The following is a 23,921-nucleotide window of genomic DNA, read 5'->3' on the forward strand; positions in this document are numbered from 1 at the left end:
TGAAGAATTACAAATTTATTTACGAAAATATTTAGTGGTTATTTCAGAAGCATTAAAACATACAGCAACAGCCATTTTCCGCCATATTCACAGTTTTCCAGCACAATAAATGCATGACATCAGCAACAGATGTAGCAGTAAAAAATAAAAATCACAGTTCAAAACTACTCATTGAAATGAGATGTGCATCGCTGTAAATAAAAACCGACAAGGTCAGTTTAAGTGCCAAGTGTTTCCCTCCATTAAAGTATTTTATGAGGTCTGAGGTCTAACTGAGAAACTTGATTCCAGTTGTTTCAGTCATGAACCCTTTTCAGATATACAATATCATCTGACTTACATTATTTTCTCCAACATGAAAAAAAAGTACATCTAAGATCCCTGGGAGCGGCTGAACATGTAATAGAGTGCAAACGTTTACTGGCAGTGAGGGCTAATGTATCATGTGACTTAGTATTGTAGCAATCTCTGCTTCAAATCAGAGAACACTCGCGTGCAATCAAATGTTTAAGAAAGATGTGTGAGAAATGTAGGTTGGCTTGTCTGAGGCAATATTTTCATGCAATATATTTCATTTAAATATGAATGAGATTTGTGGATGGGTGCATCTCATAAAATCTATAAAGAACGTATCTGGGTCATGTTGTACCCCAAAAGAAAAAAGTTAATTAACAAGCAAATTGTTTTTTTTATTTTTTAATTACACAGACACTATATATATATAAAATAGACTGATCATTATTTGCATTGTAACAATTTTCATGATAATTAAGCATATCCCAGGTCCTTATTGCCTTAATACAAGTATTTCACTCCTTTAACAGTAGTGAGAATGTAATGAGAATTAACCCAAAAGAAAAATTCCAGATGCATGATGAGATTTTTTAGGTGTCACAATAATAAGATTGTGAGAGTGGAAATGTGTTGAATTATGATAAAAATGTTACATTGCAAAAGTCTTTTAAAACAGCCAACATTTTCTTGCAAAATACAGTTTTTATTTTTTTTTTAGGACGAAATATGACCTGGACCTTAAAATGTGCCAAAGTGCCAAACCAGTCTAAACCACCACAGACACTATGAGCTTTTTTGGCTTCTACTACAAAACATGCTCATCCATCGGCTGCTGAAGAATCTCTATATATCTGTGTAGGTGTAGGTTATAGTGTTGGAGGTGTGCGGTTTGTTTGGTTTGAGCAGTGGCAGAGGATTTTTAGATCGCTCGTGCTGGCTCTGAATCCCGCTGCTTTCCCTTTACTCGTCTGTTTGTGGTGGACTGTGAGGCGCGTGGCATGAGGGGTTGATTGGCGTGTCTTGTTGCGGGAGGCCCAGTCAGTGCTGGACAGATTTAATGACCCACTCTGCACTGGGGTTGAGCTCCAGGAGAGCCGTGATGTACGTCTCTTCATCCAGACATCTCTCCTCTAGACAAACACACAGACGTCAGACAACAGCACTTACAGATTCAAAAAGCTTCTTAAGAAGTTAAGAATGTTTAGGATAAATTCTAAGTTTGTGAGAATGTGCCGAAGGTTTTATCTGATTGTATGGCAAGTCTTGAGGAAGACCTGCTGACCAAACAAAAACACACTAAAGTAATCTGAAGATGGATCGTCCCGTTACAGTCGTTCCTCTTTCTAGCGCTCTATCTGGAGTGAATGTGTTCGGTGTGGCTGCTCTTATTTGTGCTGAATGCTGCTGAAAATCATGTAATTTTAGAATAAAATAAGAGATGTTCCTGGATTTTGAATTAATCAGTCATGTCACGCATGTCCAGCAGAATAATAAGAGGTGTTTTTCTGATCTAGGTCTGTTTAGACAGGTTTAGAGGATGCACGCTTGGCATCGCTCACTTACTCTCAGATGAGAGCGCGTCCTGAGAGTGTTGTATATTTGCTGTGGTGATTTATTTGGACATTTTTCGAGAGAAACAGAAATGCAAATAATCTGTGCAATTATTACTGAATGAGAAACTTCTTCTTATGTTTTGTCTTCAAAACAATCCTAATATTCGTAACTTTATTCTAAAATTAGAAAACATCAGCAAAGATGAATTTTAATCTCAAGAATGTTTCATAAATCCGGCTGCTGGTTTTACACTGAACATCATGCGCCGACTTCATCGCAAAACTGTGTATGGCACAAAAATGCCTATACAGTAAAATCAAACTGAAATGTATTAATATTCCCATGAGCAGCATCGATCACAAACATGCTAGATAAAGCCTTTATGCAAAATACAGTTTGAGCCTTTGACATCAACAACCAAAGATTTAGGAAGTGTTTCTCCTCTCTTATATGTCAATACAAAAAGTTGAAGATTTCTTTATTTTACTATCCGAACTATACATGGTTTGTATGGTTAGTGCCATTTTACGAAATGCACTGTGTATTGTGTGGCTGTATTTAATGTGATGCTTATTAAACACTCACTGATGTTTCCTCCCATCTCATAGAGACACAGATCCTCTCGCTTCACAGACGGAGACCTGTGACACAACACACAGTCACACTCACTGAGCTCAACATCTCACAATCACCAGAAAATATTATACTTCGCCCCCAAACCAACAGACTACAGTTCTGGACATGTTTCCATTAGAGCACTTGTCAAACACATCCTACCCAGAACCTGAAGATCGTGAGTGCATGCGTGTGTTTGCTCACCTCTCCTGACTGAGGAAGTGTGTCAGAACATCTGAGGCTTTTAAATCCTCCGTCAGCTGTACGGCCATGGACACCTTCGAGAACTGAGGAGCCTGGACCCTCATGAAGCCTCCTTCAGCCTGGACACACACACCAGACACACCATTAACACACACACACACACACACACACACACACACCTCCATACTCCAGCCAAACATGTACAGCAAACCGTTCTCTGTCCTGAGACACATATGCAAAGAAACATCTACATTTTTAAAGGAACAGTCTGCTGAAACTGTTAACAATATATGTTTATTGATGAGTATAATTTTTCCATCCATCCATCAGGCTTTTATGGTTCATATAGTCTGATACAGTGAGAATATGGAGATAAAAACAACTCAGTTTTGTTCAGAGAAGATTATGATATTTTTATGATGTGTTGCAGATTCTTGTGAATGATCTTGTATAAATATCAGTCGTCACTCTTTATCTCCAATAATCTGTCTTAGTAAGATGGTGTTTAAATGATCAAAACATATAATGCAATGCAATGATGATTGAGAGATGAACAATCAAACGCTCCTCAAAAGATCCTGATGATCAGATTTGAGACTCTAAAACATGATTGATGGAGAATCAAGTAAAGCTGAGCTGCTTCAGTCCAGTAAGAGTTCATCTGGAGATATTACTGCAGTTATTCTGACCTTTACTTGATCACAATCACTCAAGATTTGACACACAAAGCTCCAGCTGAAGCTTTTTATTTGGTGTCAGATGGGGGTCAGTTTCTGTATGTGTGATTTATTTGTGCTGACACACACAGGACTGTAAAGCACAGACGCTCAGACTGGATCCGTCCTTCAGCTCAGTGCACTGCTCTGTGTCTGTGCGGCTCCTCTCACCTCAGTGTTTTTCTCCTGCTTGTCAGAGGCTCTCTCGCGGTCGTATGACATCTTCTTCAGTAGTTTTTTAACCGCTCTGTCTCGGTTCATCTTCCGCTGGTTCTCCATGTTTTGTTTGCGCACCTGATTCAGGACGAACTTGGGAATCTGAGACACAATAAAACACTCATCTGAGTCATCTTCCAGCTTCACATACGATGTGCCATGCTAGTCAGACAACTCTCGATTCTCTATTTATTTCTACAGCATCACAGCAGTAGAGTGCTGATTTCACAGCAAATTAACTAACTGAAGTATTAAAAATAATGATTTTATTAATCAAGGACGCATTAAATCGACCAAAAGTGATAGTAAAGACATTTATAATGTTACATAAGATTTCTATTTCAAATAAACACTGTTCTTTTGAACTTTCTATTTATCAAAGAATCCTGAAAAATAAAATGAATCCTAGTTTCCACAGAATTATTCAGCACCACAACTGTTTTCATCATTGATAATAATCAGAAATGTTTCTTGAGCAGCAAATCATCATATTAGAATGATTTCTGAAGATCATGTGACACTGAAGACTGGAGTAATGATGCTGAAAATACAGCTGCACATCACAGAAATAAATTACACTTTAACAGAGATTCACATAGAAAACAGCTGTTTTTAATTAAAATAAAATTTCACAATATTTATTGTATTTATGATTAAATAAATGCAGCCAATGCCATACTTTTAAAGAGTAGAGTATTGCAGTTTTCTGTTTATCTGTAGTGCACCGTCAGACGTGAGATTCTGTTACAGCAAAACCACTGAGAACGGAGAGAGTCTCTCTGAACACTGATCTAAGGTGAGGAGCGTACCGTCCAGAGCAGGTTCTGGTAGCGGACGAGCAGCCTGACGATGTTAGCCGTGCCAGTGGCCATAGCGAACTCCTGCTGTTCACTGATCTTACTGCGGAAGCCCTTACACATGAAGATGTTGGGCGCCATCACCACTGCAACATTGTTCAGCGTCATCTTATTCCTGTCCTTATGGTCAGTCACTCTTTGGAAGAACTCCAACAGAGCCTGAAAGACACAGAAAGACCCCCCGAGATGACGCTGTTTACATGTCTCTGTGTACAAACTCATCAATCCACATCACTGCTGAGCATTTTCTCCTTCAGACTGTCTCTGTTTCCTACTGACACAAACATGCAACCGATCCGATCTGCTGCGACTGAGTGGAGGCGGGGCCTACTTGCATATTCATGATCCATGCATACTAAATGAGGTAAGGTCGTACCTTGAGAGTGTCTCTGTTGGGTTCGGGCAGCAGGAGCAGCAGCAGATTGAGAGCCTGCAGCTGCTGTTTCTTAGTGGGCAGCTCTGATCAGAACCAACACAATCACTTACACACAGAAACACAGATCACACACACACACTGTACAGAGTCACGTGTGGGACTCACTCAGCACGGAGGTGAAGGCGCTGAAGTACTCGACGGTCAGCAGAGGATACGGCAGCTCTCTGATGAACAGCTTCAGGAGGCTGGCCGCGTCGTGCTGTTTGAGGCTCTGCCAAGGGAACACGCCTTCATAAAACTTGTGTTCCAGCTCATGGCAGACGGCCTGGGAAACACACACCAACAAAAACATCAGGATAGCATCCGGTCGTGTCTTCCTCACAATAACACATGCTAGCGTCTCTCACCTTCACTCTAGTAGCGGCTCCAGGGATCCGCAGCACGCCCTCGGTGTCTAAACCCTGCTCCTCGATGTGAGACATCAACTGGAAACAAACGTTTAATAGCTCGTGTTTTGGAGCTTTTCTGTGCTAGTTTAAATTAGCTGATCACATGTGATATGTAAAAAAAAAAATTGGGGGTTGGTAAGATTTGCTAAAAATGTTTTAGAAACAGGTTTCACTATTTATTTGATCAAAAATACAGTAAAAACAGTAATATTGTGAAATAATTTAAAACAGCTGTTTTCTATGTGAATCTCTGTTGAACTGTAATGTATTTCTGTGATGTGCAGCTGTATTTTCAGCATCATTACTCCAGTCTTCAGTGTCACATGATCTTCAGAAATCATTCTAATATGATGATTTGCTGCTCAAGAAACATTTCTGATTGTTATTAGTGTTGAAAACAGTTATTTTTAGTGGAAACTGTGATACAGTTTCTTTTTCAGGATTCTTTGATGAATAGAAATACATTAAAAATGTATTTACTGTCACTTTTGATCAATTTAAAGTGTCCTTGCTGAATAAAAGTATTAATTTCCTTTTTTTTTTAAAGTTCAAAAGTTGTGGGTCAGAACATTAGTGTATATAACACAAGTACAGACATACAGAAAGGAGGCTGTGGTTGGTTGCCAGGGCAGTTTGTAACATTCAGATTTCTTTCATGAAACTCAAAATAATTTAGTCTAAATATTGTAATGGGTGTCAGGTAGATTTGTGGTAGTTCTGAACACCCCTGGTCTGCGCTAGCCTCATGTTTGGGTTGGTTCTGCTCTCTTACGTGCTGCAGGATAAGAGGCACTTTGGTTCCCGGGATCCTCCGCTGGTCTTGTTCCAGCAGCGTAGAGAGAGAAACACCAAACAAACCCGACTCTGCGGAAGACAAAACAACACAGTCACATCCAGCTTCAGCTCAGATACAGCCACAAGAGGATCTGTAATCAGACACAGTGCTCACACAGAAGTACATTAACCTTCATCAACAGCAATGAAAGATCGGACGTGAAGGTGCTCTTTTTTAAGGGGCTTTGTGAGTGTGTGAACTGTTCGGCATTAGGCCACAGATCTGACGCGTGTAATCAGGACTTCAGTCGTTTGATTCTGAACACACTTCAGAGGCACTGACCTCTCACTCTGACCTTGAGAGCTTTATGAGCCTTCACCTCGATGCCACACGTGTCGAACAGAGCACTCATCTCGATCAGAACAAGCCTGCGAACCTTCTTCATGTCCTCAGCGGAGAGATCGCCGACTCTGGTCTGTCCGGTCTTATCCTGAGACACTCTGAAATCCTGAGACAGAGAAACAGAACAAGAAAATAAAAACACATGGACACATTTATGAAATGCTATATGTTGGTATTCTGAGCGGTTGTGTGTTGGGTGCTGCTAAGATATTCTAATCTCTTATTATACCGCACCTCCTTTAGTGTCAGAATGTTTTAAACTGATAAAGCATCCTCCAAAGATGGTGCATCTGATCAACAAGACACCTGCTGTGAGGAATCATTCATGTCTGGAGCACAAACTCAACTTGATACTAGTGTTAGTGTTCAGAATGTTGAACTAAATATAATGTAATATAGTGACACTTTAATTTAGGGACCAATTCTCACTATCTACTAGCCTGCATATTACTAGCATATTGGCTGTTTATTAGTACTTATAAAGCACATATTAATGCCTTATTCTGCCAGATCCCTTAATCTGACCCCATAGCTAATCGTAATAACTGCTTTACTAACTATTAATGAGCAGCAAATTAGGAGTTTATTAAGGCAAAAGTTATAGTTAATAGTGAGAATTGGTTTTTGCTTTGGAAAACACCAGTAAGAAGTTAAAAAAGAGAATGGATGCATGAAAGAGAGAAACCCCAGAGCAGCATGCAGTGCCACAGACTGTCCAGCAGAGGTCAGGTTTACTCATTACGAGCACACAGACACCTCAGAGGATCCACATTAGTGTCAGTTCAGTCTCCGACTAATGCTTTAAATCTTGCATTGGACATTTCTGCACTCTAGACATGTTCAGTCAGATCAAAGGTCTCCGTCAGACTCATAACCACATAAACATTGACATTCTTTATCCTTTAGCAGCCAATCAGAGCGAGACATCTCTCGGACTCGGCTTACTGTGCTGCATAAACTTTGCACTGATCCAGCACACACACACACACACACACACACACACACACACGCGCGCAGTGTTAGTGTTAACCTGATGGGTGAATGTCTGACTCACGGGTAACCTGTCGTCAGCTTCATTCTGGGGCTGGGTAACCTTCAGCCCTTCTTTGTAGGTAAGTGCTTGCTCAGAGAAGGACACCTCCAGGTTAATGTCCGTCTCAGCATCAGCTCCGCCCCCTGGAGTGCCAGGCCCCGCCCCATTACCTAACCAAACAGTAAACACATCCACAATAACATTTCACACCGTTTTAAAACAGGGGAAACAATCATGGACAAAAACACACAGGTGCAGTTGTGTTGGTGCACTTGACCGTCTGATATCAGGCTAGACAAAGTCCAGCAGTCCCAGACGTCATTATTGGACAGTCAGCGCTAACTTAACCACAGTCATCCCTGCGACTGCAACCCGAGAGCACACTCTGTCTGGAGACTTTCACTCTGGGTAACAGATGAGCCCTGATTCCAGCAGCGTCCCACACCTGTGAGAGGGTCTCAGCGCTGCACTTAACCCTGCGCTACGAGCACCGCAGCGCCAAACAAAGCAATGCTAGAATGTTCAGCAGCAGACAACCAATCATTAACAATGCCATTTACACACATATATATTTATATATATATATATATATATACACTGCCGATCAAAAGTTTGGGATCAGTAAGACTTGTAATGTTTTTTTAAAGAAGTGTCTTCTGCTCATCAAAGCTGCATTTATTTGATCAAAAATACAGAAAAAAAAAAAACAGTAATCTTGCAAAATGTTATTACAATATAAAATAATGGTTTCTATTTTAATATCCTTTAAAATATAATTTATTTCTGTGATGCAAAGCTGAATTTCTCCAGTATAAAGTGTCACATGATCTTCAGAAATCATTCTAATATGATGATTTATTATTAGAATTATCAATGTTGTGCTGCCAAATATTTTTGGGGAAACTGTAATATTTTTTTCAGGATTCTTTGATGAATAAAAAGTTAAAAATTACAGCATTTATTCAAAATAGAATTATTTTCTAACAACATAAATATTTGCTATCACTTCTTATCAGTTTAACACATCCTTGCTGAATAAAAGTTTTAATTTCTTTCGAAAAAAAAAAAGAAAGAAAAAAAGAATAACAATGTACTGATCCCAAACTTTTGAACTGAAGGTTTTATATTGTTAGAAATGATTCAGCAAAACAGTTTCAGCTCTGATAATAAATCATCATATTAGAATGATTTCTGAAGATCATGTGACACTGAAGACTGGAGTAATGATGCTGAAAATACAGCTGCGCATCACAGAAATAAATTACAGTTTAATGTATATTAAAATAGAAAAACTTTATTTTACATCATAATAATATTTCACAATATAATTTTTTTCCCTGTGTTTTTGATCAAATAAATGCAGCCTTGATGAGCAGAAGAAACTCCTTTAAAAGCAGAAGGCGAGGACGCTGACAGACACATTTTACAAAAGCAACTGACATCCCTGCATTTCTTTGAATGTGTTGCTGTGCCATTTCAGCTCACCCATTTTTTTTTTTTTTGTTGCAGTTAAACACTTCATGTGAACGTATTCACGAATGCCACAAAACAGAAGAGGCATTACACTTTAACTCATGATACTTACCCAGTCCTTCCACTTCCTGTTTACTGCTCCCACTTCTTTCTGTGGATTCAGCCTCATCCTGTCAGAAAACAAGGGACGCAGTCAGTAAATGATCATGTGAGTCTTTGTCAGACGTTCTTGATGCCCTTTGGATGGTCTGCATCAGGTCATGTTCACGAAGCTCCGTTCTCATGGACTCAGACTTTCAGTTTTCACCGTATTGATTATTTTGGTCTGCATCTACTGTAGCAGAAACATAAATCACAACTTACAGCGGTCCTTAATAAACCACTCAAGAAGACACAATAAAAGCCGTCTGTGATTTATCACACATCCTTCAAACTGGAAAAATCCTTCACGTTTACATTTTCTCAGTTATTCATTACACTGTGCTGAAATCTTTATTAACAGGGAACGACGGGGTAATTTGTGACCTGTAAAAACATCAGAGTTTTTTTTCCCAGAACCGTCTCCAGTTTTCTGTCCCAACTGTTTAAATTCACTTAAGACACAATTCATATCCGATATCTGTGTTTACATGAATCCCAAACCAAACTGAATGATCGCACTGTGATCACGGTTGACCCGCGGGTTTTGTATTGACTTTCTAAAAATAATTGATATAATTCACATCGTATGATTCTTTGGCTTTAATGCATATGTGTTTGTCCCGGTTATACAGTACTACGTTCACCTGCCAGCACGGATAATCACTGATGCATATGCCAACGGTTTAGACTGAATCAGACCATCTGGAGAAGAATAAACAGACTGTCACTGATCTGAATCATGTCCCGGACTCACAGATTCAGCTCAGTCAACCAATCACTGGTTGCTAGCTTGTGTAGGTATCTTATGGAGCTGAATGAATATGTTCTTCTTTTTTTTTAGTTAATGGTAGGTTTTTTTTTATGTAACTAATATATATAAAAGATTGGAAAGGACTTTCTCTTGTAATCTACAGCAGTTTGGATAGGGCTTTATTTTGTATTATACATGATTTTCAGCCGCGGTCAATTGAGTTTATTTATTTCTTATCAGTGATATTAGGTATTTGTGTGTGGTCTTATGTGCACACGTACTTTACTTTGTGAAGCAGGTTTAAAGATCTCTCGAACGTCCGGGACACTGTACGGTTTGTTGCGTTTGCGTAGCGTCTGTTTGAGCGTCTCCACGCGTCTCTCCACGGCGGCCGCTTGCGTTCGGGTCAGAGTCGACAGCAGAGCGATGCTGTCCTCGCCGTCTGAAGCCGATTCGTCGAACAGCGTCGCAAGCCCCGCCTCCATCAGCCACGCCTCCTCCTGCTCGCCCTCTGAAGAACACAACATGAACATATACGCCAGATAACTTCTGACACAGAGTGACGTGCAGCTCTGTCAAACTCAACCACTCTGGCTCATAAATGAGTTAAAACCTCTTATTAATCTCACACACGTGACAGCTGCAGTATATGTCACAATGTGTTGTTTTCATCACAGTCATGGTGAGGAGGAAAGCATTAATCCAGCTCTGACAGGAAACAGAAATATCTTCCTTTTCCGGTAACTTCACTATTTAGACACTAACAGAAGTTAAGGAAGTCACAGTTTGTTGTTCTCTTAGGGGCAAACAATCCTGTTGATGGGTTTTAATTGTAGGCTCTTCCTGTAAGTTAAGCCTATTGCTCTTACACATGGAGGAGTATAAACAGACAGAGCCACATGCAGTGCCTTTAAGAAGTGATATAAGAAGAAATATGTCTAACACTGTCAAGTCAAGTCACCTTTATTTATATAGCGCTTTTAACAATACAGATCATGTCAAAGCAACTTTACAGTATTAAATAGGAAAATAGTGTGTCAATAATGCAAATGACAATAGTAAACACTCAATTTTCAGTTAAAGGCAGAAACACTGTTTCCTGCTGGTACCATAACACACTCGTGACAAATGGAAATCAAGAAAAAAGTTCAATATTGTTGAAGTAAAGGCACACTCTTCAGAAGGCTGCCCAGTATGGCTGAATTGTCCATTTACACAAAGAAGTGAAGAACTATCTGCAAACAGCATGCAAGACCTTTATCTCTTTTCTCTTCCGTTTCCTGTCAGTTTTATTAATTTAAATGCAGAAGTGTTTAAGCTCTTACAGTCTTCACACTCGGTACTGTGTGTGTGCCAGGAGTGTGTCAGAGATGTGAGTGCAAGTCATGTTTTAATCTTCCCTCACATAAGCTTGCTGAACTCAGCAGAAAACATGTTGACATTGACAACACACAAGAAACCCATCAGTCATCACCATCTTTTGCAATATAGTATTTTACATGGAGCAACTCCTAATAATGGTGCAAATGACTCACCACTGGTTAGAAAAAAATATGTTTGTTGGGTTTAATCCACATAAAGAGACACAAAAACTCTCTATTTAGTCAATCTGACAGAATCCAGATGATTAAAAGCGTAAAATGTTATTATTGTTAAAGGTGCTATATGTAAGTTTTTGACTCTACTAAAGCATAAAAATACCATAATATGTTTGCAGATATGTAAGAAACATGCTACGTTAACATACTTGTTTATCTGAAAAACAATGCTACAGTCAGTTATTCTCCTTTGAATATGTGTGTTCCAGGCCTGAATGTCGGTGTTTGTTTTGGTTTGTGAAACCCGTCCACTGCCAGTTTACACAATTGTATTGCGGCACCCCGGGTTGCCAGTTGTCTGAAAACACAGCGTATTTCATTTCGTTCATCATCAAGTGTGCACGTTCCTGTTTGTGTCGTCAATCTGGCAACCTGTGTGTGTGTCAAGTCTGAGGAGGAGGGGCCGGGTGAAAAAACCCTCTCCAATATTTTGAATTTGGACTGCAATACCTAGTTCAACCACTCGGGGTCAAGCCTACATACAGCACTTTTAACTAAACATAAAACCATAAAAATCTTGGGAGAAAAAAAAAAATCATTCATTACTTTCAAGTTGATATATATCAAATTCTGTCATGAAACTCTAGATGGCGCAGGCTTATGGGTCCTTTATGTAACCAATGATATTCTTAGCATTAAACAACTTGTCACAAGCTGATTGGTTCATGTTGCATACGCAGCCAATGAGCTTGCTGCTTTACATTTAAATTGCTGATTAACATTTGCTTGAGCATTGCAGCGCACTTCAGAGTTCTCTGAAACCCTCCACCTTCCCCAGCTCCACCTGTATAGATCTGCTGTGGGTTATTTTATATGCTATTTGTGCAGCAGCAGTATGTCTTAAAAAAAAAAAATCATACATCTTTTCTGAAATTCATTGTTCCCCAGCTAATTCTTGAATTTTATTTTAATTGATTTAATTCTATTTTAAGTGTTTTAAAATTATAATAAATGTCATATTTACCTGTGCCCTTCAGCAAGTAGGAAATATACAGAAATTGAATAAAGTTATCAAACACTAAACTCTAAATTAAATATAGATGAATCCCTAAAGCTACAAAGGTGCTAGATGTCCTCTTCTTTCTTTAGTTCTTTGATGAACAGCATCACAGCAGCTGGTTATGAGGTTATTCTGGCTGCTTTAAGAGCTGCTGCTGCTGCTGAACATGACGTGGATCTGACACACATCGTAGTTTCTCATGACTCTCTACCTTTTCTGACCCACCTCAGCTCTTAAAGTCTCTATACTGAGCTGAGGAGTTGAATCAGGAGTGTTAGATGAGGGAGACAGTGTTGCAGCTCCAGGACAGACGTTCTTTTCACCTGTTTGGAGACTTCAAACAGACGTTTGCATTTCATGTTTGTTTTACCTGTTCACACGTTTATAACGTACGCTTTGTCCAACTCAAAATGCAAGTATGTGATGGCCATTTTATTATGATTAACGCACGTCAAAAACATTTTAGGTGACTCCAAAGCACGTCGAGAACATGTGTTTTTATACCTAATCACGTGTCCAGGATGTGAGTTTTGATACAAAACAAGACGTTTCCGACATGCGTTGTCCGTCACCACAAAGTGCGCATAAAAAACAGCATTTTTATGGAAAATCTCACATGGAGGATGCACGTTTTGCTGTGAAGTCACACGCTTTTGACGGGTCACTGTGCAATGAGACACCTGACCATTTGAATACTTTGGCTTGCCATACAGAGCTGGAGTGCTCGTCTGAAAAGTGTCCCATTTGATGTGGTCATTAAGACATTCTGCATCTAAATAAAAGCAATTTTTTATTTTTTATGATGTGACAAAAAAATAAATTATTTATTGATTGATTTAGTTTTTATTTTTTTTTTTTATTTATTCATTCTCAAATTATTTCTAATTTCATGAATATTACAATAATTATACATTTCATTTCAGCAATTGTTATGCATATGTTTTTACTAAATATTACAATTCAAAATATTAACAAAAACTATAATAGAATATAAATCATACTAAAAATAACACTGGTTTACAGCTGCCCTTTGGGTTTTGTGTAGATTAATTATAATTTAAATGTGATAGTCCTCCTCGTGTTTTACTGATGAAACGGTTTGTCATAATTCAACATACCTAAACTTAACAACAACCTTATTAACTATTAACAAGCAGTAAATTAAGAGTTTATTTATTTATAGTTAGTTAATTGTAAGAATTGGGCCCCAAACTGTATAATTAATGGTATTTTTTAAAGGCAGTCTTCAATGAAATGATCCAGAAATGGTTTTATTTTCTGTACACAGCTGCATCTGTCAGGCTTCAGAGTAGATCATTGTTTAGTCTTGTAGCTGGAGGGAAACACAGACTCTTACCATCAGCCACCTTCAGCTGCACCTCCTCCTGCGTCTCTGCGTCTCCGCTGCGCTGGATGATCTCCACCTCTTTGAAGTAGTCCACCATGGCCTGCTCGTCCAGAGAGTCCTGGGAGCTGCAGCGCTGGTACGGTGTCTTACCTGAGCTCGAGCCCGGAGCCGCACCGGCCGCTTTGCACCGCTGGACATTGTACTGGCCGGTTTTGCGGCTGCGGGGACAGAGACAGAGACAGATGTGAAATACACCAAACCTCCACTGCTGTTTGCAGCAGCTCTCCAATCCCAGTGCAGCAGTTCAGACAGAGAGAGAGAAGACCACAACACCTAATACAGACACAAAGACCACTCCAACTCCAGCACTTCTCTGTTTGCACTGGACTCAATCATCAGCATCTGATAATAGTTTGGAGGAAATGCAAACTTTCTGATTGTAATGATTGTTTCAGTGCTGATATTCATCACCGAGAGCTCAGGGCCTCTTTCCAATCCGAACATCAAGGTTGCATATGTTTTTAAAAAATCTTTATTATAATGTTTCTTACAAGACCAATATTACATGGCTCATCGGGCTCAATATATTTACTTCATTTTTATGTATTATTAATATCCCAAAATGATTAATTATTCAAAAACTTATTATTAATTTTATTCCATTATTTATTAAAATGATATTCCACATCTTGTGCAGCGCTGTCCTCCAAACAATGCCCAATGCAAACACATACAGTCAATGTCTAGGAATGCCATTACCATTTTTCTTACCATTTTTAAAGCTGATGTTAAAATAAATCTACGTTAAAAATGATAATAAAGAAAAGCAAAAGCTGATACAAGGCAGGAGACACATGCATATTCACTCATCTGAACACTGTAATTATATTACATTTATACTCCATTACAATAGTCCCGTTACTGTTACTGCTTCATAATAAATATACATGTACTTCTGTTAAATTGAGACTTGTTATAGCACTGATATATCATTGCTCTTTTGTTGTTTTTGATTGCTTCCATTGTCCTCATTTGTAAGTCGCTTTGGATAAAAGCGTCTGCTAAATGACTAAATGTAATGTAAATGTAAATTGAACCAATTCAAACCAATATAAAATGACTGACAAGAAATATTTTATCGAAATGTATCTTTTAGTCATTTTAATGCAGTCATATTGTATTGCGCTCCGTCTGTCTGATGTGCATGAGTGCACCGGCACTAGTTCAGTGAAGTTTAACACACGTCAGGACGTGTCTTCATGCAAAATGTACATAACTGCATGAGTTACACACTGAAAAAATAAAAATAAAAAAACAGCCGCTCACTCAGTGTCTTCCGCTATATCATATGCAATTTGTCCACAGAAATGTGTTATTCACCACTGTAATGTGACCAGCTCATGCTGTCTGTGCACATTCACTCATAATCTAATTAGTTGATTATTATTGATTTCATCAATTAATTGTTGCCGCCCTAACTAAAATAAAGAAAACTGTGCTTCAGATTTCACATATGAATAAGTTAAGCGAAATCTTTTAGGGGAATAATGCACTGAAAAAAATCATGCTGAGAATGTAAGAGGCATTAATTGAAGTCACTTGCTGTTTTGGTGCGAGAAACCTTGACTAGCATTATACTGTAAGTAAGTGGACTTCAGGGAGAAATGCTACAAAAATGCAGAATATTTGATCCTCTTCTTCTCATTCGATGCATGACACAGCAGGCATGAAGAGCCCCGCTGCTCGCCCCGCCAGAGGGATCAAGTCAGGAAGTGTGAAAAATAAGCCTCTGTGCTAGAAGGACATAAAGATGGTATTGTCAGGCTGATGGTTGTGTGGGGCAGTCTCCAGTTTCTGGGTCACGGCCGCTTTAAGACTGAACCTGTAACTGTGCATTAGCAGCCAGTGGTGGACAAAGAGCACAAGTCACGTGCTCGAGTAAAAGATACCCTAATAAAATATTACTCCAGTAAAAGTACTCTTTTTCAATTTTACTTGAGTAAAAGTAAAGTATTTGATGTACTTAAGTATTAAAAGTAAAAAGTACTGATCAATGAATGCTTTTTGTTATTTTAACTTGCATGCTTTTATATTTAATAATGTTATACTATATTTTTTATATAATCTTACTGCCAAAATACCAACATATAGTATTTAAAAATGAGGAAAAACCAAATGTGTGTTGACAAACAATATACTGTAAAAAGATCAAAATGTATAAAATGTCAAGAACGCTACGCAAACATACTACAGGGGTTAAACATGTTTATTCTGTTAACTATTTGTATTCTTACAAAAAACATTCATGAAAATAAGATAGAAATCATGAGAAAAAGAAAGGATTCCAATAATCTTTCTGTGTGCAAAACTCTGATAATGTGAAACGCTTCAAACAGAGCGGCACAAAGCTCTTACGCACATCTAGGGAGCAAAAAGGTACAAACAAAAAAAGAAGAGAAATGAGAGAGCACTGAACTCCAGCAAGAATCCCCAGACCTTTATCCACACATCAAGTGTTATAATAGGAATATATCATCTTGGAGAGATGACTGTCATAACTGAACGTGACGTGCTGTTTGAATGCTGAGCGGAGAATTACTGCAGCAGAAGGAAGAGCAGTTTCTGTAAACTTAAACTTAACAATGTAAATACAATTCTGTCCCTCACATTAAGATATGGAATGGCTTCAGATGATACAGGCTATACAGTGCATGAAAACCAAACTGGTGCTCTTCTGTTTCTTTGACCCCTTTAACTGTTACCAAATACTGTTTTAGCATGTCTAATTATTTATTTTTTCAGTAATTCTGTGCTGCATATTTAAATGTTTCTGGTTATCAAATGAAGGCACGAAACACTTATTTAATTTATCTTTTAATTAATGAAAATTAAACAAACTTTATTTTTTGGCAAACCATGGGGAATTTACTATTAAAATTGAAACATGGAAGAAATATTGTGTGTTTAATGTTTATTCCTTAAAAAAAATAAAGTTTTAGTGATTTCAGTAGCAGTAGTAGTATTATATTCTACTGCTCAAAAGTAATATATTTATAAAGCAGATAGTTCCGGTCCTTGATTCTGATTGGCTGAGCTGGGTTCAAAGCTGCTGTAAATGACTCTACAAACAATAACTTTGTTTACTTCTGTGTGTTGCTCGGCAACCACTTTGTTACAAACACAACTGTTTCTGAGGAACTACATTGTTTGGTGGAAGAACACTGTTTTTATTAATATCATTACACTTTATTTGCTCTGTTTTAATCTGTGAAACCTTACTACATTATGGAATAACTGTTTTATAAAAGCAATAAGCCTAACAATGCCTCTTAGCTGTTATAAATTCACAGTAAACCACGGCTTAATTTATCCAAACTTTGTGAAATTCTTTTGGTTTACAAGTTATTCTTTATGTTCAGTTTTTATGACTCTGGATTCTGTGATTCCGTCTGTGTTTTCCTCATCGCGGTAATCATAGGGCCCTACTATCCGCTGACCTCTAGTCATTTTATATGAAAGTATATATGCACTCCTGCCATAACAACACACTAAAACACAGGCAAATAAACACAAAGAATTCAAAGTCTTCTATTATGATTATATGAGGCACAGCGTGTCTTTCATTGTCCAAGTGATTCCAGGCATCACTGCATACTTCACTTTCACTTTAGTCCTCCAGTCTTCCAGCGCTTATCAAGCACAGCTCACGATACTGCTCAACACTGCTTGACCAATTACCAAAAATCAGGACAAATATTCTGTCAAAGTCACATGACTATCAATCATCACTGTCCCTTTGGAGTACTCAGTACTCAGATCACATATTATCAACAAACACTCAACCAGTAAGTGTTTACTTGAACACTCTTAAACCACTCCAGGGCCTTTACCCATAATGTGTTTGGCGGGACTTCCTTTCCTTTCCTATAGAGCCATGAGTCTCAGTGTTCTGTGTTTCTTCCATTCATTCTGCACGAGGGATACATCTATTCCTCCTCATACTGTCTCTTTACTGAACACAAAAGCAAGACAAAACCATAAAGAGTTGATTCCTCATCCGTGCTTAAAAACCCCATAAAATCTCTTAATGTGTTCAGTGTTTGTCCAGTGCTGAAGGGCCACTGGGGCCAGACAAATCAAAAGACCAATAGGTTTTAATCGCAGACATGAAGCATTACTTCCTGGTCACTTTCAGAGAGAAGGACATGCTTTGATGGAAGAAGGAGTGTGTGCATGCTCATTATATTGCTCTGTACTCCCAGAAGAGAAACACATTTCTACTAATATCTGCTAAACATTGCTTCGTCAACATTTAAGAGTGCACTGGCAGCATCTAGCAACTACTAAATTTAACCTCATGGAGTCTTTGAATATGAGAAGATCCCATCCAGCCAGAACAAATCAAACCTTTACTCTTTAACAAATCACACTTCTTCACATTGGTTGAGGACAAATAAAAGTGGCTAATATTGACATGGATCTCAAATGATTTTCCCCCTTGCATTTCGTCTCATAAATGCTGACGACGCTCGGCTGACGGTTTAGCTATTAACCGCTGGGAACTCTACATGCTAAAGGTCAGACAGCACACATCGCAACACAAACGAGTGAAACCTGTGCCCTCGGCCACAGATAAAGAAAGAGAAAGAGGACAAAAGGGTCAAGCGTCACTGTATTTCTCGTTTTACAAACACAAACAAAAGAGGCAGAGCAGCAGACAAAACACCAGCACAATGTGTGTCCCTCCGGCGGCTCACGGTCCAGCGCAGGCTTCAGGCTGAAGTTCTGCTGTTAGTCTCAATGGAGTCGAGTCGAGGAGAGAAAGCAAAGCGGGAGTATGAGCTGCTGCTACGATGACCTAAAGTACACCTGTGGAATGTGGCTGAGAGGTCATGTGGCGTTTCAGACAGCGAGGACATGTGCATTCACGTTCAAATGATCAAATCAGGCTAAAAAGTGAGCTTCTGAATCACATCTGTGCAGTGCATTCAATGTGAAATACAGAATATCCATCGCAATATAATACAGAATGATACTTGAATTCATTTTCACTTTAAACCTATATTGCCTATTTATTTATTATGATTTACTAAATAACAAAACATAAGTATGTAATCAAGAACAGAGCGCAAGCATATGTGTGTAATATAATTCAATATTTTTAGAGAAGCAGAATCGAGACTATTTATATTCTGGTGTCACTGTTGGCCAAGTCTAATTCTATTAAAGTTGATGCAATACCAAATGCATTTGAATGAACAGCACATTTTGTAAACTGTTTACCACACTTTAGACGTAGTACTTAAAAAAATAATAATAATAATTTAACTCTATTTGATTTTGTTCAAAGTATTGTGAGAGTGTCGAATCGTAAAATGCTGAGTAAATTGTTACACCCTATATTTTAGCGAATAAATTTGTTATTTGTTAAAAATATTTGTTCCTAGTCATGTGTCCTGAGACATTTGTACAGCTGTCTGTATAAACATCCCTGACTTCACTTTCCATGTGTGTGAAACCTCTCAGAAATTAAATATTGAATGAAAACTCAAACTTACAATTCATTTTCTTCGTGTTTAATAAAGAATAAAATTCCAATTTCTACCAAGCATTTACATTTAATGAATAATAAACGCAGCCATATTTAATGAAGTTTAGCTCCAACCCAAATCAAACGCACCTGATGGAGCTAATCAAGGTCTTCCAAGCAGGCGTGAGTTGGAGCTAAACTCTGCAGAGCTGTGGCCCTCCAGGAATTGAGTCTGAGACCACTGTAGAAGAGTGACATTTGGTTCAGCACTGGCTGACTCCGCAGCTGGTCTCTTGGGGACGCAGATGATTTTAGCGTTTTTGGCCCATCTGGCGGATAGCACTCCTCTACAGGAATAAGTCTGTTTTTGGCTATGGAATATGACTTGGGCTTCTTGATCCTGTGGGACACACTCTGAAATCCTGTCTCTATAGGAACGGCTCAAAATCTGAGTTTGGCCAGACTTGAGTCAGAGCGTGATCTGAGGAAGCACAGCGGTCTCATGCTGATACACCGGGACTGCGGAGTGTTTACTCAAGAGCCGTGGAGAACGGATGCGTGAGTGTTTGATGCTCAGGATAGTTTATCACGTCTTAAAACCATCTCTATAGCCATCAAAGAGTTTACAGGTCTCAGCAGGCTCGGCACAGCGACGGGAAACTATTTCCTGCCTGCTTTTGTTTCAGCACTTCCTGCAGGAAGAATCTGAAGCTGATTCTCAATGACAAAAACAGATATTTTTATGATATATTCCAATTTACATAAAACTCTTCGAGATTTCTTCATAAGAGCATCCACATATCACACATAATCTCAGCTTTTATTACATTCAGGTGAATTTTCCAAAACAGACATGAAGGTGCACAAGATCTGTGTGCTGTGTCAGTGGAAAAGAGATAAAGGCTGTGAGAGCACTTGTTGATTCTGTACAGTTAATCACGGTGTGTACGCTGCTGTACGTGATACTAACTAACAGAGATGTCTTCATAGTCATGTTGCTGACCGGGCTCTGACCATCATCATCATCATCATCATCATCATCATCACACACAAAGACCATAAAGCATGCAGCGCACGCTGAATGAAATATTCATTATGCAATGGTACAGGACAGAAAGTCAAGAGATGTTTCCCAGGTCAGCACAGGTTACACCATCCAACACAACAACACAACGTCAAGGGACAGTTCACCTCTACGGATCTCATGAACTACATCCACACGAAGAGACAACGACAACAACCCGATGATACTTTACATTCATTACAGTGAAGCCTTAAGGAGGGCGCACACCGGACCACACAGAGTGTCCTATCATCTCAACACAATGCTGGCTACAAAAATCCACGCCACAGAGCTCCACTCGCATAGCTTTCCATTAAAGGTGCTGTATGTATTTGTTTGACTGTACTAAAGCATAAAAATACTGTAATATGTTTGCAGACATTGAATAAACATAGTAAGTTTCTTAAGCCTACAGCCAGTTATTTTTGTTTGTTTTGTGAGTTATGTTTCAGCATTAATTCTGCTTTGTGGTGTGTGTTACTTGTTGGATTTTTGTTTCACCCAATACTATTTATCGACACCCCGGGTTGCCAGTTGGTGGTAAACACAACGCATTGTAGCCGAGGAAGTAAACAAACGAATTGGAGAGATCACAGATTCTACCCGACCTAAAAGGCCTCGACTTCCATCGGAAACTCGCATGAGCATGGATTCTGAGGAGGAGGAAGACGGAGAAACAACTCTCTCCAGTATTTTGAGTTTGGACTGCAGTACCTATTTCAACCACTAGCTGTCATTATTACAGACTGCACCTTTGAAAGACATTATATTCCTAAATCATGCTTAATGTACTCACTGTCACACTGGTCTGCAGGACACATGGTGTATCTAAACCTTTTTTCAGTAATAAGTCTTTTTGTGGTTTGACCGTCTGAATGAAGTCTAGGGAAACATTTTTTCCATTTGCACTGTTAGGCTGTTGCCCTGCGTTTCTTCGTAAAGCAAACTGCAATCTCATCTACACCACTTTTTCATTCTTAAAGAGTAATTCCTATGAAATCACAATTTCCTTTTCCATTTCCAATTCTGTTTTCCCTTTTGATTTTACCTCTTTATTTTTTTGTAATAATAGGGTCATATGGAATGTTTTATTTTTTTTCAGAAGTGTTGTTTGTTTAGTTTTTTCTGGGTTTATGATGTAATTCAAATGTATTACAAGTGGTAATCAAATGAAGGCCTAAAACAGTAACAACTGAATTCATCTTTTACAATGTAAACAAATCCTTTCTATTTTCTGGCAAACAATGTACTGCACAACAGAGGTTTACTGTTCAAATTAAAACATGAAAGAAAAATGTGTGATATGCAACTTGAGCATAAGATCCCTGTGAGTTCAGCCGCAATGTGGTGTGGCCGTTCTCGTCCAGTGGGCTTAATGTGTTTATTTAGTTCACTGCATAAGAGAGAATCTCACAAAAACACTCATGGTTACAGCTGGGTTATATATCACTCCCAAAAACAAAATACAAGTATTAAATGTCATCATATTTTGCATAAACAAACAGATGCCTACTTCACAAGACTGTTAAGTACACAGTTCTCATTGCCATAATGCAAAAAACGTGTTCATGTAGCGTGCGGAGGCAAGCATCATCATTAGGGGCCTGTCTGACACACGCTGTGTCCGTGAGAGCAGTGCGACAGGCATGTGTTTCATGACCGTTTCTGCTGCGTAACACAGGAAACTAAAGGGATTTCTGTAACATACAGACACACTGGAATGTGCTAAATATCACTGAGGCTGCATTACAGCAAGGAACGTCCGGCGGGGAAGCTGTCACGACGGCAATAATGCATGTCACCACACAGAAACAAGGAGGGCAAAATATAATTTATCCTCTGATTCTGAGCTACGTCATAGACACTCAGATCCAAATATAGAAGTGTCTTGTTTAAACACGTGTTTGTGTCGTTCTTTCATGCTAAATCTGAACGACCGCTCTGTCTGCAAACAACCAGCAAAATGCAGATGCTAGAGCAAGCAGGCACACACACACACACACACACACACACTCAGGAACCTTGTCCTCAAGCAGCGTGTGCCACTGTGCTCCGGCCGGCAGCATCCACGAAGGACTTCTGCTCGCAGCTGCTGAACGAGGAAGACACCTGTGCTCCGTCTGAGAACACAAATCACAGCCAGCATCCCGTTTCACCGCGCTGTCAGCATCCGCTAACACTGCACACGACCGACACCAGCACCTCAGACACACTGCTTGTTCAGCTAGTTTGGGTTAAAACTACAGACCGACTGCTACAGGGTTTTCTGGAGCCAGCACATGAAGAACATCATCTGTCATCAACGCTGTTCAAATATGATGCACATCCCAGACTAGATTACCAACTTCATGCTGATTTGGAGTCAGTGAAGACTGCACACCCTAACATTTGAGATAATCAGACAGAATTTAAGTTAATACACTCCAGGATTAGGGTTACAGAGCTTTACATTTTGATTTTGTAGCTACTAAACAGGCATCTTGATAGCACTTCACATATAGAGTTTTTTAGCTCAAAATACACAAGGACAAGTAGGTTTTGTTTTCAAGTGCATTTTGATTTACTTTGGAACATTTCATTTGCATTTACATTTATGCATTGAAGCAGACACTTTTATCCAAAGTGGCTTATAAATGAGTGATACATCAAGTGATTCATCATAAAGAGGCATTAAACACAGTTAGTGCTATTAAAGTTTCAGACATGGATTAGGGAAAACTGAAAACCTTTTATTATGGATGGATGCACTTTATGTTATGTCTTTTGGACTATTGAAAAATAACACCCATTCACTTCCATTATAAAGCTTGGAAGAGCCAGGATGTTCTTTAATATAACTCCGATTGGATTCGTCTGAAAGAAGAAAGTCATTTATGGCTTAAATTATGTGGTCAATTTCATTTTTGGGTGAACTATCCCTTTAAAACACAAGAAAAGCTCATAGTAGCAGCGACAGGATCTAGTTGAAGACAATAGACATGCTCTCAAAGTCCCTTAAAAGACAAACTAGTAACTACATCTGACCACCAACATGTTAACCACTATTCAACCATCACTACTAATGTTACATCCAGAACAGCATTATTAGGGTAAAGTTAACAACTTAAACTGATCAACAGTAGCCTGTCTCCAGGATGGAGAAGATCTGTCCATCTGATGAATCCCATGCAGAGTAAACACGACAGACCTTGTGAGCTGAACATGTCACGCCCGTGCAAGCGCTTTAGGTAACGCGAGGCAGCTCACTCGGTTTCGAGACACAGCCCTAGGGTAACGTTACAGTGTTGCCATAAATAGCGCACTGCACACTGCTCTCAGTAATGAATAAATGCGATTCCTCACCTCGCTCCGAGAAACTCCGTTTGCTCTTTACAGCTGATAGCTGGCAAAGCCTCGCTGTTGCTGGTGTAAGCGGTTAACACGACACCCCGCTCGTCCTGCTGTCGACTCATCTTGAGCGCAACATTATTATTATGGGAAGTTTCTATTTTTTTAATTTGTTATTGCTTTTGTAAGAAAAAAATTA

General features: G+C 39.0%; 1 protein-coding gene across 1 annotated transcript; it reads right to left on the reverse strand.

The window, feature by feature from the left end:
• arhgap18 (Rho GTPase activating protein 18) lies at positions 1-23,874 on the reverse strand. The gene is made up of 15 exons (XM_042777271.1): positions 23,738-23,874; positions 13,812-14,020; positions 10,138-10,367; positions 9,077-9,134; positions 7,513-7,661; positions 6,399-6,564; positions 6,054-6,145; positions 5,240-5,317; positions 4,998-5,157; positions 4,833-4,915; positions 4,409-4,615; positions 3,555-3,701; positions 2,668-2,786; positions 2,434-2,489; positions 1-1,424 (listed from the first exon to the last, which is right to left on the reverse strand). Exons 1-15 carry the CDS (start codon positions 23,845-23,847, stop codon positions 1,333-1,335), a joined length of 1,956 nt encoding a protein of 651 aa, XP_042633205.1. The 5' UTR covers positions 23,848-23,874; the 3' UTR covers positions 1-1,332.
• Between the last annotated feature and the right edge of the window lie 47 nt (positions 23,875-23,921).

Source organism: Cyprinus carpio, chromosome A20 (genome assembly GCF_018340385.1).
Source record: "Cyprinus carpio isolate SPL01 chromosome A20, ASM1834038v1, whole genome shotgun sequence".
NCBI lineage: Eukaryota > Metazoa > Chordata > Actinopteri > Cypriniformes > Cyprinidae > Cyprinus > Cyprinus carpio.